At 38.2% G+C, this 19,561-nt stretch overlaps 1 protein-coding gene and 1 long non-coding RNA gene across 2 annotated transcripts in view; one reads left to right on the top strand and one right to left on the bottom strand.

Annotated features, from left to right (window-relative positions):
- The window catches only part of ZSWIM5 (zinc finger SWIM-type containing 5), a 130,719-nt gene that overhangs the window by 92,402 nt on the left and 18,756 nt on the right, over positions 1-19,561 (top strand). Inside the window, exons 5-11 of the mRNA XM_037498539.2 lie at positions 5,950-6,129; positions 11,367-11,543; positions 13,793-13,939; positions 14,689-14,826; positions 16,047-16,307; positions 16,521-16,656; positions 17,519-17,676. Coding sequence (XP_037354436.1) covers positions 5,950-6,129; positions 11,367-11,543; positions 13,793-13,939; positions 14,689-14,826; positions 16,047-16,307; positions 16,521-16,656; positions 17,519-17,676 — 1,197 coding nt within the window. The remainder of the gene's footprint in view (positions 1-5,949; positions 6,130-11,366; positions 11,544-13,792; positions 13,940-14,688; positions 14,827-16,046; positions 16,308-16,520; positions 16,657-17,518; positions 17,677-19,561) is intronic.
- LOC129145100 (uncharacterized) lies at positions 14,489-16,237 on the bottom strand. The gene is made up of 3 exons (XR_008550161.1): positions 16,124-16,237; positions 15,666-15,737; positions 14,489-14,545 (listed from the first exon to the last, which is right to left on the bottom strand). It is a non-coding gene; the product is annotated as an uncharacterized LOC129145100 (long non-coding RNA).

Here is a 19,561-nt window from a genome sequence, read left to right as displayed (position 1 = left end):
AAAAAGATGCCTTTAATTTCTCCATCCCTCTCTAATTATTAACCCGTTTCTTTTCTTCCTTTCAAAGCAACACTTGTTGAAAATCTTGTTTGCAGTTACTCTTTCCTTTACTCACTTGCTTTTCCTGAAGTGTCTTATGTCAAAGTCACCAGTGACTTCCATGTTGCTAGATCACTCTCGGCTGTTATCTTACTTGACCTCTTAGCGATTTTCAATAAAATTGAAATTTCTTGAAGCCTGTTCTTCTCTTGGCTTTCATATGCCCATACCCCCTTAGTTTCCTCCTATGTTCCTGGCTGTTTTCTCTGTCTGCTTTGCCTCTCTGCTTTTCCTCAACCCTTTTAAATATTGAGTACTACACAGCACCTACTTCCCAGTCTCCACTCTCTACCTAAGAGATCATATTAAGTTCTATGGCTTAAATACCATCCAGATGCAGGTAAGGTATCTGCATTTATGTCAAATTTATGACTTTAGCCCGACCTTTCTCCTGAGAGCTGGTGGAAAGTGTCTTGTTTCCAACCACTTCTTTGAACATCTCAAAGTTAATGTGATCATTAAAAAACACTTAATTTTCCCACCAAAACCTGATGTCCTCTTGTTCCCCCCTCAGTACATAACAGCATGATGTATCTAGTTGCTCAAGAAGAAAATCTTAAGAGCTATCCTTTGGTCCCTCTGTTTTCTACCTTTTACACCCAATCCACGACCCGCTGACCCTCATTATTTGTCATTATCTCAATGGGATAATGTATCGAAAGTGCTTACTATAATGCCTAGCATATAAAAAGCAATGACATAATAGTACTTGTTTTCATTATTATTATATAATATGTACTAATTATGTAAATTTTTACCTCTATAGTACCTACTTTAAGTTGTTGGAAAACATGCTTTGGGATACTGGTAATAGAGTCCCATGAGTGCTATTACTGTATATGTAAGTGACTAGGATTTCTTGCTTTGGCTCTCTTAGAGACGTGACAGTCTCTGAGTGTTTTTGAAGCAAATTCATAAAGACTAAGTTAATAAGATAGAAAACTCATTTTTTAACTTACAGGTGAAAGTACATCTACTCACATTCTAGGGACCCCCTTTTTAATATCTAAATACTAGGAAATAGGCACTGTTAGAGAACCAGAGTTAGTACCCTGTTTACTTACCTTTTAAGTTTCTCTCAGCTTACCTTATCTGTTTTCCATTCCTTTCATCCTATTGATTTTGCCACCCATAAGGTCACTCGAATCCCTCTAGTTGTGAAATTTAATGACCACTTTTTGGTTCTTCTTTTACTTGTGAAGATTACATGTGAAATCTTTTTATTTCATTATAAATGTAAAGACTTCTTAAACTGTAAAATAAATGTTTGTTACTAGTGTTGACATTCTGCCATATTAGACATTGCTAATTGACTTCTGTGTCACCAGTTTCTCCTGGTTCTCCTGTCAGGTATCTTTCTCTTTTGATTACTCCTTCTCCTCTGCTCACAACTTAAATGTTGATGTTTCATCAAAATTCTGTTCTTAGCATTTTCTTTCCTCTCATCCTAAATGATGAGGTTTTCTTTTCTTTTTATAGGTGAATGTGACACTATCCCTCCCTACATTAATTTCAAAAGAACCAGCAGAAAGTGTAACACAGACACCATAGGGAAAGAACTACAATGTGAAGAAAAATTTTTTTTCTCATGAGGTTTATACAGGCCTTTAGGATTCTCAAGTCCTAAAAGTGGATAAAGTAAGTCTTTTATGATCTGAATATTTGTACATCTTTCTTACTGCCACACTGTTCCAATTTTTTTACCTCCTGCACTTGCATATTAAGAATGTCCTGCCATCTGGTGTTCATAAAGGTCACTGTAATTGGTAGGAACTCACAGTCCCTGTAGGACTAAACACCAACATCCTAGATTACAATTTTCTATCAGAAGGAAAAACTATTTAATAGACAAAATATCAAAAGGTACAAAAATGACTCCTGAGGGCATCTCTACCTTAGTTATCCTGTTTCAGCATATATCCTCCCTCCATCTCTCTGCCAAAAGAACTCCAGTTTATCTTATTCTCTTGAAACAAAATAATTCATGTACACAAGTTAAAAGTTAGCTAATTCTACAAACTTTTAGTACAGTTTTCCCTTGTCACATTCCTTCACATTGCTAATTCCCACTTCTTAAAAATAGCAATTTTTAATTCCTTCAGCTGCTTTTTTCACATTTCTAAATAACCTTTTTTCTTGATTTTTTAAATTCCAGATATAGTCTTTTGTCTTTCTACAATGAAGGATGAGGATATACCTTCTCTTAGGATTGCACCCTTAGACTCTTCCCAAACATGCTCTCTCATTATTATCAAGATCAGTAGACTAAGAATGTTCCAAATATTTATGTTCTGCTTCCTTTTTTTGATTAACAATTCTACCTTTAAATAATGTTTCTCTTATTGCATTTTACTATAAGCTTCTTTTCCAACACTTTTGCATGGTTATTTCCGTAGCCAATTTCAGCACTCACAGGTCCTACCTTCCACAAAACACTGGGACATGATCGCAATTCAGCCAGTTTCTTTACCAATTTCCAGTAACATAATCCTCATTTCCTTCTGAGACCTCTTCAGGATGGCCTTTATTGTCCATACTTCTACCACTATTCTGTGCAAGATCACTTAGTATTCTCTAAAGACTGAGACCTTCTCTACAGCTTTCCTCTTTTCTTTTGATACCTCACCAAAATCATTTTTAAAAATCCATTCATTGCAGCATAGGCTTTTTCTAGGATACAGCTCAAAACTCTTCCAGCCTCTACCCTTGAACCAAGTTCCAAAGCTGCTGCCACATTTTTAGGTATTTGTTGTATTAGTACCTTACTTCTTGGTTCAAATTTCTGTCTTAGTCTGTTAGGGATGCCATATCAAAATACCAGAGACAGGGTGACTTATAAACAACAGAGATATATTTCTCATAATGATGGAGGCTGGAAAGCCCAAGATTAAGTGAATAGAAACTTTGGTCTCAAGTCAGGGTTCACTCCCAGTTCACAGAAGGCCATCTTTCACTGTGTCCTCATTTTGTTCCTTAGCTGTCCAATTTTTTGTTGTTATTTGTCCATTAATTAGTGAATTTTTTCCCTTTTTTTTTAAATTGAGGTAACATTGGTTTACAACATTGTATATGATTTAGAGGTATAGGATCGACCTCTTCAGGTGTACATTACCACATCACACCCGCCATTAAGGTACCCATAATCCTCCACCATAGTCCATTGTGCTCCTTCCCTACTTTGCTCTGCTCCCTACCCCTCCTCTAGTAGCATCAATTCTATGGTGAAATTTCTAGGGCTTGTTATTGATTTGGCTTTATTTGACCCTTTGTTTGTTTCTCTATAGTCCACATATAAGTGACACCTCAGAGTAAAAGGAAGGGGTGTGCATGAGTGTTTGTGTGTGTGTGTGTGTGTGTGTATGTGTGTAATTTTCTCACCTAACCAGCTCAATTTAGGATGATCTGATTGGACTTTTTCATTGGAGAACCCTATCAGTATCTATAGTATTTCCTCCCCTTGGACAGATTAGTTCCCCAAAGATGAATCTTCCAGTCTCTTATTGCTGGGTAATAAACCTGTCACAATCTTCTCAGGACCAAGCAGAGAAAGAGAGTTGGATGGGAAGGTATCCATTTGTTCAGAGCCTCTCCAAATCAGTCTCTCTAGTGAGTAAAGTTCTGGTGTTCTTCCCGGAAGGCAAAGGCATGCAACTACTTTAAATAGAGGAGAAATCTGGGAGCATGAGACCTTTGAAAAACTTCTAAGCAATTTTCCTATTTTTCAGCCCCACTTTCAGTGGGCTTCTACAGCATGAATCATTCTAATTCTGGGATTTCTTAACTGCTGATGGAGGTTTCAACTTTGTTTTGCTAAATCAGCTATCACTCATAGACTCACTTTCCAGATCCTAAAATTCTGTGTCTGTTCTCTTTCCTTTCTCCCGTCCTGTTTCAATGTGAATTTATACCTATTTTATTAATTTATTTTCATTTTAATGAGGTTTCAGAAGTAGTGATAAATATATGGGTAGTAACTCATGTTTATTCCTTAAGGCCAAACTCAAATGTCTTTCCTTTATATAACTTTTCCTGACCGTATGTGCAGAGTTAATTGTTCCATCAGATATATTCTCATAGGACTTTCTATTAAAACTATATAGCACTGGACCTCCCCTGGTGGCACAGGCGGTTGAGCACAGTGCTGTGAAGCTGTTTGCAGCCTCTGCAGCACCAGTTCGATCCCTGCCGGCCAGCAAGGGTCCCACATGGCGCTGCAGACCTCTCCTGTCGCTCCTGCTGCTCTTCTCAGCAGTGTACTTTGTCAGTCTGCTTGTTCTGTTCCCCGCTCTGTCTCTGGTGAATCCTCTCACCTTCCCACGCATCTGCCTGTACCCCAGTTCTTGTGTAAATGAATAAATAAGTCTTTTAAAAAAAAAAAAAGACTATATAGCACTTACCATGCTTTACAATAATCATTGTCCGGGTCATTCCTAACTATAATGCCCTTGAGAACCATCATTACACTATACTAATATAATACTATGTATTACACTATATAGTATAGTTTTTGTTTCTTGGTTTTAAAAATTAAATTGAATCAATAGAAATGAATTTTCATCATCTTTAGTTGCTACCTGAAATTGAGGCTAAAATGGCCTTTCAAAACATTTCTGTCTGACTTTGAGGGGCCTAGAAATAGATGCAGCTCCATCTCAAAGAGTATTTAACAAGACACTCTGCAGCCAGGTTTACTGCTAACTTGAGATTGATACTATATCTGGCTCAGCCACACATCCAACCTTGAAAATAAGAAGCAGGTTTGCTTGAAAATATGGTCAAAAACCACTACCTATTGGCTAGATGGGGTATGTGATATCTGGTACAGTAACAGAGAAGATACAAGAATGTGATAGTTGGTTTTAAGATTTAATTTTTGTTCATATAATAGCTGGGGTACAGGCCAGAGGGGCGGGAGGGTAAGAGGAATCACCAGAGACAGAGTAGGAGCAGAACAGGCAGATGGAACGAAAGCACTGCTGAGGGGAGCAGCGGGCGCAACAGGAGAGGTCTACCACGCCATGTGGGAATCTCCCTGGCCGGCTGGGAATCGAAACGGCGCTGCTGAGGCTGTGGACAGGTTCACCGCGCTGAGCTCAATCTGCTGCACCGGGGAGGCCCAGAATGTGATAGTTTTAAGGCATCACAGTTTTAAGCAGTACCAGAATCCAAGCCCAATAAGCTTTTTTCCCTGGGAAAGGGAAATACTAGAATTTTACTGTGTACCAAGTAATATGCTAGGCCCTTTACACATGTTATCTTATTTAATTCTCACATTATCCCCACAAAGTAGGTTTTGCTTATTATGATCTTAGTTTTGCAGCTGAGGAATATAGCTCAGAAAGTCCAAAGTCAACTAACTAATAGTTGAAACCTTTTCTGAGCATCTCCCTTCTCACCTATGTCCATGCCTTTCCTCTCTCCTTCTGTTGTACCCTAACCACATTTTCATCTTAACATTTATCATATTCAAGTGACATTATTTATTTATTTCCCCCACTAGATATAGCTCCTCAAAGGTAAGAACAGGATCTTGTTCTCCAGCACAAAGCCTTGAATATAGAAAACTTTCATAAATATTTGTTGGACTGCAGACTTGAGCTTGAAATTCAAGCCCAAATCTGTCATCTGTCTTTATCCATCATAGGCACACATGGAAAAAGGTAGTTACTCTATGGAACTTTGGGAAGTAACATTAAGCCAGCACTGAAAACTTTAGCAGATCTATTTCTTTATATTGAGAAAATCCAGTGTTTTGGAACCTTTCCTACAAATGGAAGAAAAGAGTAAAGTGAAGCATGATATCAAGTAAAGTAAAGAGATACCAAGACTGTAGGCTGCTTTATTTTTCAGGGGCCTTGTGGGTGTGCATAATTTTAAATCCACATTGCAAAATGGAGGAAAAATCCTGTTGGCTGCAACAGCTGCAGAAGTGGAGCGACCTGGATGTCTGTCCCCTGGAGGATGGAAACTATGGACATGAGCTACCCAACATCACCAATGCACTACCCCAGAATGCCAGTCACAACCCAGGTGAGCCAGAAATCTTTTTAGGGTCTTTTTTTTTTTTTTTTTTTTTGCCTCAAACTCCAAAATATTAGATGGTAAAGCGCTACAACAAAGCAGACTGAACAACCTCTTTGCTGTTAGAATTGTCATCAAAATAAGAAAAACCAATACTTTTGTTTGCCTTAAAATGCCAAACCTTAGATAAGAATTTTTTATCTTGTTTACAAAAAATAAGATTTTAACTTTGACATTGGGGATTCTTGTCCTTTCCCCTTTCCCACATCTCGAGCGAGTGTCCTTATAGTGCCCAGAATAAATCCCTAGAGACCTCTGAACGAACCCTCTTTATCCTTCAAGTTCTTTATGATTAATAGATCCTGAGTTGAGGTTGGTTTAAGTTCACAAGCCCTACCTCAAGCGAAGGATGGAAGGCCAACAAAAAACAGTTTTAAAAAATGTCGTGACAATTGCCTTTCTTACTTTTGTAAGAATTCTTATATAGCAGATAGCTGGGAGGGGTCATCCTCTTGTGTCACTGCTAGGACTCATGGCCCATTTTAAGGTAAAACCAATACAACGATACTGAACCTTCCTTCTTTTGAACCCACTGGCCTGCAGCTATCACTGGGCATCAGCATTCACATCAGTATTAGCTTTTCTAACTCAGGCTATTTGGTATTGCAACTGATTGCTCATTAGCCCATTGGAACCTTTACTGGTAGAAGATTTTATCAGACAATTATTTTTATATGTGATCCCTTTTATTTTAAGTGACAAATCCCCTGATATTTTTAATCTCTAGGAAGAAATCACTTAAAGTATTTCTTGCTTTGATTCTATCTACTGTGCCATAATTATCAGTGTATTTAAGGCAAGTAAGGTAACGAGAGGTAAAAAGTCTACAATTTGACACTTCTTTAAGCTATTCTTTACAGGCACTTAGCTAACTAACCTCCATAATACAAGAAGTCATCCTTTTATTATTGGCTATGGATTGGCATAGAAGACTCAAATGCATATAAGCATTCCTTATCATATATTTATTATTCATTGTTACTGTTTCTCATTTGAGGATGTTGTTTCCTCTGTAGTCTTCTCAAATTGTGGCTCATACATCTCTTTGGGCCTGAGGGAGCAATAGATATCCTACTTACTCTTTATTATCATTTCTGTATCATTTTCCTTCTCCCCTTCCTAAAACATCCCTAAACTTTAAAGTTTGTCCATCAAAATACTGTATGTTATCCTCCTTGGTTTCAATAATTTGTAGATCTTTGAGTCAATCCCCCTTATTTCCTTGAAGATTTTTGACTATTGGATAACTGACATACAAAAAAGTTAATAAATCTCTGACATACTTTTATTGTAATTCATGATGATTTTAGTAACTGCATAGATGATCCTTCCAATATTTTAGCTTCTCAGTTTTATGACTTCCTCTCTTTTCATTGTTTCATCTTCCAGTACAATTTAGTCATGTAATCACAAGGTCAAACCCTGAACCTTGTCATTACCAAATACCTGCATCTTTTTCATAATTACAATTTCAAGTAGTTCTAGTTACCACCACTAGTCTTACTAGCTTATTTTCGTTAATATCCCAATTCCAATAATTCTTTGACCCCTAGAAATTTTCATCCTACCACATTTTCATTTTCATGATGACCCATTTTCTGCCTTATTCAGGTTAGATTCCTTGGTGCATCATTGTAGTAACTCCCTCATATACACACTCAACCCCCCTTTCTATTGTTCCAGTCATGTAGCAGACCTTAACCTTAGTAGTTCAGTCTGTTTAATTACTAATTTAATTGCTTCAATTGCTCTCACCTGCACAGCTGAACATGCTAGAAACACAACCACAGTAACTGGTCTTACTTTAAGTTTATCACCACTAATCTCAAGTGGGTCTGGAATACTGTCCAGATATCCACTATTTCCCCCAATCTATGCCTTCTTTTTCACTGTTCTAAATTAGTATTTCAAATCATCTTTTCCCTTAAACTTTCTACACTTCCTCCCCTTCCTCACTTTCGCCTTGCTTTCTATTCATTGAGAATACAGAAGCATTCAGAGAAAAATTTTGAAAAGTACATCAACATATCTACCTTTATCTATGCCCATCTGCTCTGTGTCTTCCATGTTTTTGTTTGTACTTCTAAATTCAAGCCCTCCACTTATTCTTTTTTTTTTTTTGTATTCTCTTTTTTTCTTTTTTTAAGATGTTATTTATTTATGCATACAAAAGCTGGGGTATAGGCCATAAGTACGGTGGGTGAGAAGATTCACCAGAGACAGAGTGGGGAACAAAACAGGCATATTTATTGAAATGCATTGCTGAGGGGAGCAGCGGGCGAGGCAGGAGAGGTCTACTGTGCTATGTGGGTTGCTCCCTGGCCGGCCGGGGGATCGAACTCGTGCTGCAGAGGCTACAGACAGCTTCACAGGCTGCAACTTAACTCCTTGAGGCACCAGGAGGCCCTCCACTTATTCTTGAAGTCCTATTCCTTCTCTATCCAGAACATCACTTCAGTATTTTCTCTCCCGCATCACAAATTTTTGTTGATTATTCATCTGAGTATATAAACACTATTTTATCTCTCTTCCCAAAACAGAAAACACTCTTGTGGACCTCACATGTCTCTCTGACTATGTCTCTGAGATAGTAGCAATAAGAAATAAGTGGAAAATTTAATAAAAATAATTTAAAAAATAGTAGATATTTACTATCTGTACTTCTGTCTGATTCTCCATTGAACTCACTTCGGTTGGGCTTTTATTACTCCCTACTACTGAAACAGAACTTTCACTGGTCACTAATGCTAACTAACCATCGCTAAATCTGGTGGCTGATTCCTAGTCATAATCTACTTCACTTGTCAGCAATATTTGTCACAGTGGATCACTCCTTGAAATACCTCTTTCTTATTTCTAAGACACTACTCTCAGTTCTCCTCTTACTTCATTGGCTATTTCCTCCTCTGTCTCCTTTACTGTCTCATTCCCACTTCCCAATCTAAAATGATAGAGTGCCCAGAGATGACTAAGTAGTCATCAAACCACTTCTCATTCTATACTTACTCCCTTGGTTATTGCATTGTTTTAATAATCATCTATATACTAATAATTTCCAAATTTATACTCCTGCCTGGACTTTTCCTCTCAGCTCCAGATTGGTATGTTCAACAGCATCTCAGTAGGATTTCTTACCCCTGAAGTGCCACCCAAACCTGCTCCTCCTGCTCTCTCTCCTATCTCCACATGTGGCAGGCTAACTTAAAAGCTTTAGAGTCATTCTTGATGCTTCTCTTTCTCTTTCTCTCTCATCTCAGATCTAATCCATGAGCAAATCATACTGCTTTTACCTTCACAATGTATCAAGAATCCACCTACTCTCCTCACCCCCATGCTGTTTACTCTGCCAAGTTATTATCATCTTTCACAAATTATTGCGGTGACCATCTGACTTCTATCTCTACCCTTTCACCTTACAGTCTGATCTCAGTGCTGTTGCCAGTCATCCTTTTAAAATGGAAGTCATGGGCCTCCCCAGTGGCTCAGCGGTTGAGCGCTGGGTTGCAAAGCTGCCCGCGGCCTCTGCGGCGCAGGTTCGATCCCCGGCTGCTCCCCGGCCACCGGAGGAGGGTCCCACATGGCGCGCAGACCTCTCCTGCCGCCCGCTGCTCCCCTCAGCAGTGTACTTCGGTCCTTCTGCCTGCTCTGCTCCCTGCTCTGGCTCTGGTGAATTCTCTCACCCTCCCGCGCTTCTGACTGTACCCAGTGCATGTATAAAACAAAACAAACAAACAAATAAATAAATAAAACATGCCTCTATAAAAAAAAAAATTCTTTAAAAAAAAAAAAATGGAAGTCACATCACATACTTCAACACCTCACTGCCCTCCAATGACTTCTCACCTTACTCAAAAAGCTAAAGTCATCTTTCCTCATGTTCTCTAGGCTTTCCATATCTAACTGCATGGTGTCTCTCTGACCTCATCGCATGAATGCTAATTCCATTCCAAGTATACTGATTTCCTTACTGCCCACATATTCTCCAAATATGTTCCCACCTCAAGATCGTAGCATTTGCTATTCCTTTTGCCTGGAATTTTCTTCCCTCGCTTATGTCTAAGGGCTGCCTTTTAATTCCTTTAGGTCTTTGTATGAATTTTACCTTATTAGAGACCATTAGTAGGTACTCATTATATGCTGACTGAATGAGTTATAAAAAATATTGAGAGTGTAGTCAATCCCACTGTGGGCCAAGCAGCCCCATGGTGGATTCTCAGTTCAGAAGGAGGACTTACACTGCAGCCAGTAGAAGGGTCATTGTACTTCCACTGAAGGACAACATGAAGAAGAAACAATTTCAGTAAATACTGTCAGTGCTATTCTGATTTAATCTACTGCACCTATGATCTGTGGAACATATCAAGTTCTAAAGAGATGCATCCATCTTATACTTCAATTCTTAATCCCAAAATTGGTTCAGCTGCCCTTAATCTGGTAGAGAGTCAGTTAAATGAGCCTTCCATGGGTTTTTTTTTGTTTGTTTCTTTAATGTCATTTCTATAGCCACAGTTTATGATAGTGTATGTTCTATTTAGGCTTCCTACACACCACTCTTAAGACGTTAACTACTTTGTCTGCTGTTTTGATCCCTTGCAACCCTTTTCCCGAAGCAAGATGGCATTGTTTTTTAATAAGAAAACAAGTTAGTCCTTTATCAGCATTATTTTTTCTTATTGGAGAACAAGGCTAAAACACTACAAATATCAATGTGATAAAGGTACCAATATGCACAGGGCTTCAGTTCCTTTTCTGCTTTTAATACAAATTTCATGTAAGTTCTTAGTCTGATAAGGGTTGTGTTGTAAATGAGACAAATATGGATAGACCAGGGAAATTACCTAGCTGTTTCTTCCTCTCACTTCAATAGAAGCAGTTTGTATCCTCATCACCGAACAACTGAAATCACTAACCCTCTCTTTCATATAGTACTGGGTCCTAGAAGAAATATACCTTCAGAATGTTTTCTGTAGAAAGACAACCATAGATCTCTGTGGAAAGATTCTTCCCATTGAAGGCACAAACACACTAAAAGCTACCCAACAGAGAGGCAGCATGACAGACACCCAGATAGCAGAGTCACGGTTCTCACTAACCATATACTATTCTTCTGTCCATTCTCCCATCCTGAAGAAGACCCAGAACTTAAAATTGCCCACTATTGACAGCTATATTTCTTTCTCTCTCAGACTCCTTATCCAGGCCAAGACGAACAGTGTTCACTAGAGCCATCGAGGGCCGTGAATTGCACTGGCAAGATAGTCACTTACAGCGAATAATCAGTAGTGATATATATACAGCTCCTGCCTGCCAGCGGGAAAGTGAGAGACTACTCTTTAATTCCCGAGGCCAGCCACTGTGGCTTGGTAAGTGTATCTCTCCTCTACTCTAAGAATTTTAAAGCCCAATCTCACTTCCTTCCAAACCTGGATGAGCTATCTATAGTGGTACCCACACCATAACTGCAATTTGGACAGCGTTCATACAGATCTTTGGGGGCCTTAACTAGAGCCTTAGGGTATATATGTGAAGCCTGAGCCATTTGTATATATATTTATACACACATGCACACACATAGTCAGCTGAGGTATAATAACCTCAAAGAGAAATTTATATTCTGTTTCCTAAGTTTGGAAGAGAAAAGAAGTTAATAAATCTCAAAAAGTACTAACAAAACCACTAGACATCAGTTCACAGAATTTCTCAGCCAACAGTACTGAGCAACACTATAATCTACTCTGAAATTATATGTTTTGTAAAAAAGGCACTAGGTTTGAAACCTAAATTACCCTGTGTAATGTGCTAGTAGCTAGAGCACAATCTGTATTTGTCATCAAACTGCCTTCCTTTCCTCCTTCCCACCTTCCCTTCCTTCCTTCACCATAATAGAATAAGGCTGCTCCATCATGAGTTTAAACCTTCCTCTGACCTTCTATCAATCTATTCTTAACTTTATCACAGATGCTCATTCCGAAATAGATGTTTTTTTTTTCAGTTTTAATTTTCTGAGTCTTATTACAATGACGTACATTTTTTGTTATCTTCTTCCAACTCCCTACCACTGTCCCTCACCAATGTCTTTGACTTTCTCAAGATTTTGCTGAATCTGAATATGTCCTCTCTCTTTTCAAAGTCTTTGCCAAAGTCACTACCTAAAGTTCTCTTTGTATTTTACTCTACTCTGATCCAACACATCTAAAATACAAAGCTAACAAGCATGTGAAAAAATATATACCTTTTAATAAATAAGATGCAGATCAAAACAATACTAACATTTTTGATTGTCAGATGGTCAAGAATTTTAAAATAAAGATAATTCCTTTTTAGTGTGGGTGGGGTGGCCTGGAGATAGGTGTTCTCATATATTAACAGTCAGAATGTAAAATGTTCAGCAGTTTCTGAATGGTTTTTCAACAACACTTATCAAAAGCCTTTAAAATTCCATGTTTAAGAATTAACCCTAAGCACTAACTAATTAAGAATATGCATAAATCCACAGGGGTTCATAAAGCATAGATGTAATAAAGTCCGGGTGAGAAAAGTTGGAAACAATCTAAATGTCTGACAATAGGAGATTGATTGACTCAATGGATAATATACATACTCAGTAGACTAATCATTTTAAATGTAATAGAAGTATATTTAATGACAAATACTTACAAGGTGTGAAATGGAAAAACCCAGTTTCAAAACAATAATTATAATATTTCATTTTATTAGAATCAAGTAAAATGTCTTTATGGGAAACTAGAATCAATAGTTACCTCTGATTTTTATTTTATATTTTGAAATATTCTGTAATTCTATAATTTTAATGTTATCTCTAAAAGAAATTACAATATAAAGCATAAGTCTCATTATAGTCTTTGCCAATTTATAAGCTTTTGGCAGCTCTCCATTATCCTTAAGGTAGATCCAAATTCCTTAGTATGGCATTCAAAAGATTTTACATTCCAAATTTTACCTTTCCACGTTATCTTTAACCACATAACCTAATTCCCATATTTTAAAGATATTATATAGAGTACTTTTTATGTTTTTACTTACATGGTGTTCACTTATGTGTTCCCTTTGCCAGTAATGTTTGTCTACCTATTATAAATCTTGCTTGTCCTATGAAGTACAGCTCAAATCTTATTTTCTCTATGTATTTCTATTATGTCATTTCCTTTTAACTGTTTTTTAATGATCTGTTTATTATTTGTGTTCTCTTTGAGGGAAGTGACCATTTCTTACTCATTTTTATACTTTCTTTGCCCAGCATACTATGTAGCATCTAATATAGTCTCAGAAACTGTAAGGCAAGTGAATGAAGCCTTTCCCTTTAGACAGCTAGTTACTAGGACATGTTAACAAAATGGCATTACATTTTATTCTAGTTGTGTGTCCTTTTTTACATCATAAACACTGTGGCTGCAAGGTAGCTATTTAAAGTAGAACCTGTGACTTACTTAATTTTATATTCTTAAAAGGTAAAACACAGTTCTTGGTATACATTACATGTCAGACTGAATTTGAGGAACTGAACTGAACACAAATTCCCTTGGTGTCAAGCATGAATTTTCTTGATTAAAAAAAATTAACTCAACCCAAATGTTTTCTTCTCATCTGGTAGAGCATGTGCCTACAGCCTGTGCTCGGGTTGATGCCCTGCGTTCTCATGGTTATCCAAAAGAGGCCCTCAGGCTCACAGTGGCTATTATCAATACTCTAAGGTTACAGCAGCAACGACAGCTGGAAATCTACAAGCATCAGAAGAAAGGTATAGTGATTAGGAGTCATCTTAACCTGTTATACTGAGGCTGATGAGAGTCCTTAGGGGTTACAAAATCTAGTACTTAATTTTCATCAAGTTTAATGGTGTGGCAGGAGATAGGGGATTCCAAGTCATTCCAAGTCACTCCACCTGCTGTGTAGAGTACCCCACTTTACCTCTATGAATCTCAGGGTTTTTTTTTAACCTGTAAAATGGGAATAATGTGGGCTGTCTCTCTCATAGAGCAATCAGAAAGCCTTCTAAGATCTGGTGAGCAAAGACCCTTTTAAATTTTTTTAAATTTTATTTTTTTAATATTTTATTTTATATAATTCTTACATCATTTTTCATTTTTGCACAATGTATGCATTTTCATTTTGGTTATATTCCCCATACAATTGCACCCCCCCCCCTTATTTTGACCCTGGTCCTTCCTCTCCCCGTCCCTCACTCCAACCCCCCCACCCCTGTAGTGTGTCTATAGTTGCTTGTTGATTTTTATTAAAGACGCTTTTTAAGCCATAAAACTGTACCTGCATATGTGTGCTTCCAGTAGGCAGCTTGAGTAAGACCACGTAACCTTGCAGCTGGTTGATGACCTTATGCCTAATCCTAAAATCCAAGACAGAATAATGAGGGAAGCTTGTCTTTGTGTCTCGGACAAAGATCTGAGAGAGCCTAATGAGAAGACAAGGCAGGGAGAGCAAGTAAGGTGTCCCTATCATTTTCTAAAACTTTGACCTTTTTTTCCCCAGAACTGTTGCAAAGAGGAACCACAACCATCACAAACCTGGAAGGCTGGGTGGGTCACCCCCTGGATCCCATTGGCTGCCTGTTTCTGACTTTGACTGAGGCCTGCCGCCTGAATGATGATGGTTATCTGGAAGTGTCAGGTATAAGGGTCAGCCTGAGGCAAGCCAGAAGTGGCCTTGGTAACCCTGCCTCCCTGCTAGATTCTATACTACCTCTCTCCTGCATCCTTTTTTTCACTTGTCTAAACTAGACCTACTCTGAGAGCCTTCCTTGTCTTCCTTTCTCCCACTTTCTTTTATCTACCTTGTGGACTGGCCCTTTCTGCTTTCCCATTTCACTTTGCCAGCCTGCCTTTGCTCCGCCTACTTCCCTACTATGAATGCCTAAAGAGTATGATCCAATGGGAATAAGAAGGGCTAGAAGAATTTAAGAGGCCAGAGACCAAGTTCTTATAACAATCTGGAAATGGGAAGGAACATCCATCAAGATTGTGTGTATCCCTTGCAATTGCATAATATTCTTACGTTTCCTTTGAATATTCTCATGTACCAGTTTTACAAATGAGAAATAGAAGGGAAGAAATTTAGTACTTTCAAATAAGGAGAATACATTACATTTTGTTACAATTTGTTTACAAGTGAATATAGCTTACTACACTGTCAACTTATTGAATTAATAATCTTTCATAAATACTTACCAGATGCATGAAGGGGGAGGAAAGGAGAATCAAGATTTTGACTTCTAAATCTGTGTTAACTTCCTGAAACTTTGAGCCCAGAGATAGATGATACTAGGTAATGATCACATACAAGTTGCAAGTGTTACAAAAATAATAGTTTAACTGGGTAGATACAGATTTCTTTAGGTAGAGATCCTCTGATTCTATGCAAAGGGAATCAATTTTTGGTTCTTTTCATCTTTTTACATTTTGAAAACCTGAGTTATCATATGAATTTATTCACCACTGACATCCACTTACCTTTCACATACCAGGTGCTGGAAATACTTAGGGCAATAAAATAAAGTCTCTTCCTTTTTAGGTGCTCACATTCTAGTGAAAGAGACAACATAAAAACATAGATAATTATGATATTACGTAATGTACTAGCAAAAGCTTAGTGTAAGATTTTATACTTTCCCCTACTGGCCTAATCATTTCATTAGAAATGAGCTAGGAATCTTTGTGTCTCTATGTAACATTTTTTAGTACTATGTAACCTTCTCTTTACTGCTCTGGGGCTTTGACACAGCTTCCCTGTGATATCTATTGACCAACCTGTATCCCAAAGTGGGAGGGAAAGAGGAGCAGAAGAATCCACAGGGCGTCACCTAAGGAATCTCATGCCCTGTTGCCCCTCAGATATGAATGAAAGCAGACCCCCTGTGTATCAGCATGTACCTGTGGCTGCAGATTGCCCAAACAGCAGTGAGTCCTACCTGTCATTGGCCCTGGAAGTTGCTCTGATGGGGATGGGTCAACAGAGGGTGATGCCTGAAGGCCTCTATGCACAGGACAAGGTGTGCCGTAATGAGGAGCAGCTCCTGAGTCGACTCCAGGAACTACAGCTGGACAATGAGCTAGTCCAAATATTGCAGAAACAGTGTATCTTACTCCTGGAAGGTAAGTAGATAAGGGCTATTGTCACAGTGTCTTCGGCCTATGACTCTAGATTCCCCTTTCTAACAGAGTATAGGTGTGTATCATTTTTGATGCTTACTTGTTGGAAAGGTACCCCATAACTAGAAAATACACTTGGAATCCTCGGTATCAAGTCCAGGCTGGTAAACAGAAGTATGAAGATAAATAACTAGCTGGCTTATCTTCTTCCGACAGGGGGCCCCTTCAGTGGCCTGGGAGAAGTCATCCACCGAGAAAGTGTTCCCATGCATACCTTTGCCAAGTATTTGTTCTCAGCACTGCTGCCTCATGATCCAGACCTGTCCTATAAATTAGCCTTACGTGCCATGAGGTGGGTAACCCTTTCCCAGTCCAATTGCCTCCACCAAATCAGAAATCTCCAAGATGCCTTTTAGTTTATCTCACTTTCTTCTCTTTCCCCTTTTGTCTATTCTGTTGAACCTGCCAGCCAACCTAAAATGCCTCAGATATTTTCGTATGCTCTAGGCTTCCTATCTGGGATTCCTTGATGTTAACCTATTACTTGGCTCCCTGGCTATATACTCTTGGTGGGTTTTCTGAGAATCTCCTGAGTTTTTAATAGGAATGAAGCACCTAAGACCTAAGTCTTCGTATTCTGGGGCATTAGGCAGCCTGTGAAGGTGTTTAAACTCTTCTATAAGTCATAACCATAAGTCAGGCACAGGCCACCAAATGCATCTGGAAGAAGTAGAAATAAATCTGTCTATACCAAGACTTGGGAACAGTTAGACTTTGGACTTCTTGTTTCCAAACTACAATAGGCTCCTTGAATCTGGCAGGTTGACGTCTAGAATGTAGCAGACCATAAAAAAGAAGAATTTTATTTATATCACCAGGCTGAGAGAACTCCTCAGCTCAACCAGAAAAAGACTGCTGAGGATTTCTTGGCATATATTTCTTATACTTGGAAAAAATAATCTATGGCTCTTGAACTGCTTTTAAAATTCATTTTTAGTAAAAGCTGCTCATCTTGAGTTCTACAGGTGCCCACTGACCTCACATAGAGTTACTTCACTCTAGATTTTAATACCTTCAAAGCTTAGTTAATCCTTTCCCACCCAGTTCCTCCCCAGCAAAGAACAAGCTTCTGTAAAGAACAAGTTCTAAGGAACAAGTGGCTCAGAATGGCAAGTGTCTGGATGGTGGCTGATGACTCTCCCTGGATCTTCTAGGTTACCTGTTCTAGAAAACTCAACTACTACAGGCGACACATCCCACCCTCACCATATGGTGTCTGTGGTGCCCAGCCGTTATCCTCGCTGGTTCACGCTTGGACACTTGGAATCACAGCAGTGTGAACTGGCCTCCACCATGCTGACTGCTGCCAAAGGTGAGCATAGATAGACCTTAGGCTCTAGCTCGCACTCTATGCCTGCCCAATCCTAGCCTATCAAAGGCTTGGCCTGCAGTCTCCTGAAGGGCAGAAACCACTCATCCTCTCTTGACCACTTGAGTGATAATGGTCCTCACTTTAATTTTTCTAGTAGGATGAGCACCCTGGTCCAAGCCAGAGCTTTGCTAGTTACTAATTATAGGATCCTGAGTACATGAACTAAAATCATCTTTTAGTTAACTTCTAAATCCAGCCTTCTATATGATACTTTACCTTTCAAAGCCTCAAGTTCAAAATCTGTAAAATGGGGATCATTATCAATAATCTATTAGCTTCCCACGGCCATTAGAAGATTCAATGAAGTGATGACTAAGATAGAGCCACAAGTCTCTCTACAGATAAGAGTTTGTGGCTTTTTCCATACCTAGTGGCCAGAATATAGGTAGCCCAGAGTACTCTTAGGCTTTTAAGCTCACACTTTCCCTGTTATGCAAGTTTCACCACAAAGAGAAGTGAAAAGAAGTCCCTGAGAAGCTATAATAAAATACTCACTACCATGGACCAAGAGTATTTTCTTGATACCAGAAATGAATTTTTAAGCATTTTTTTTTATTAAAAGGAACTTTATGTTGTATTTTCTTATTGCCCCCCCAAATTCATTCTCATTATAAAAAATATAGAAAGATATAGATAAATCAATATAAAAAAGGATCAATAAACCAATATAAAAATTGAACAAAAGATCTGATCATACAAGAAGATACAAGTGAGCTTTAAACTATTAAGGTACCTAGCTTCACTTGAGAAATACAAATTAAGATTACCCTGAGATACCATTTTCACCAATATTACTAAGAAGAATCGACAAATTTGATAACAGGCATCCATGTGGGGAGAGGTGGTATCAACAGCCTGCATGGGGTGTCATATTCCGAGCAGCATAAGGGTGACTGCAAATTTAGGATACTTATTGATCCTCAAATACAAGAATAATGAAGAGAACTATACCAAGGTACATTATAACCAAATTATGTAAAACCAGTCACAAAAGAGAAAATCTTGCTTAAAAATAGCTAAGCAATGAAAGACATATTGCATGCAAAGGACAAAATGTAATTATGAGATGAGGTTTCTCAGAAGCCAGAAGACAGTTTAGGAAAATCTTTAAAGTACTTTTAAAAACTGTCAACCTAGAATTCTATACCAGTGAAAATGCCTTTTAAAAACAGGTATGAAATTAAAGAAAAAAACTTTTCCAGACAACCACAGTTGAATTAGAAATCAATAATAAAATAATTTCTGGAAAATCCACCACATTTTTGGAACTTAATTACATACTTTCATTAAACCTCATATAGAATAATGAGAAAAAATGCAAGAATGTTAGAAAATGGTATAAACTGAATGAAAACTAAAGCACCATAAATCAAAATTTGAAAACTTTGTACTTTCTAAGTAAAACTAAACATTTACTTAAGTGAAAATGTTTAGCATGAAATGCCTATATTTGAAAAAAAAAAGTTATAAATTCGTAACCTTAGCTTCTATCATAGGAAACCAGGGGGGAAAAAAGCAAACAAAACCCAAAGAACAACAAAGTAAATAATAAAAATCAGAATGGAAATAAATAAAATAGGAAAATTGTAGAGAAAACCAGAGAAACCATAAACTGGTTCTCTATAAAGATAAATAAAATAGGGCCTCCCTCGTGGCGCAAGGGGTTAAGATGCAATTTATGAAGCAATCCGCGGCCTCTGCAGCACGAATTCTATCCTCCAGCTGGCCAGGGAGCATCTCACATAGCGCAGCAGACCTCTCCTGACTCACCTGCTGCTCCCCTCAGCAGTGTACTTCGATCAATCTGCCTGTTCTGTTCCCCACT

This window comes from Talpa occidentalis, unplaced genomic scaffold (genome assembly GCF_014898055.3).
Source record: "Talpa occidentalis isolate TD23 unplaced genomic scaffold, MPIMG_talOcc4v2.1 talOcc4.9, whole genome shotgun sequence".
Taxonomy (NCBI): Eukaryota; Metazoa; Chordata; class Mammalia; order Eulipotyphla; family Talpidae; genus Talpa; species Talpa occidentalis.
The sequence above is the reverse complement of the archived record's forward strand: the minus strand, read 5'-3'. Positions and strand labels throughout refer to the sequence as shown.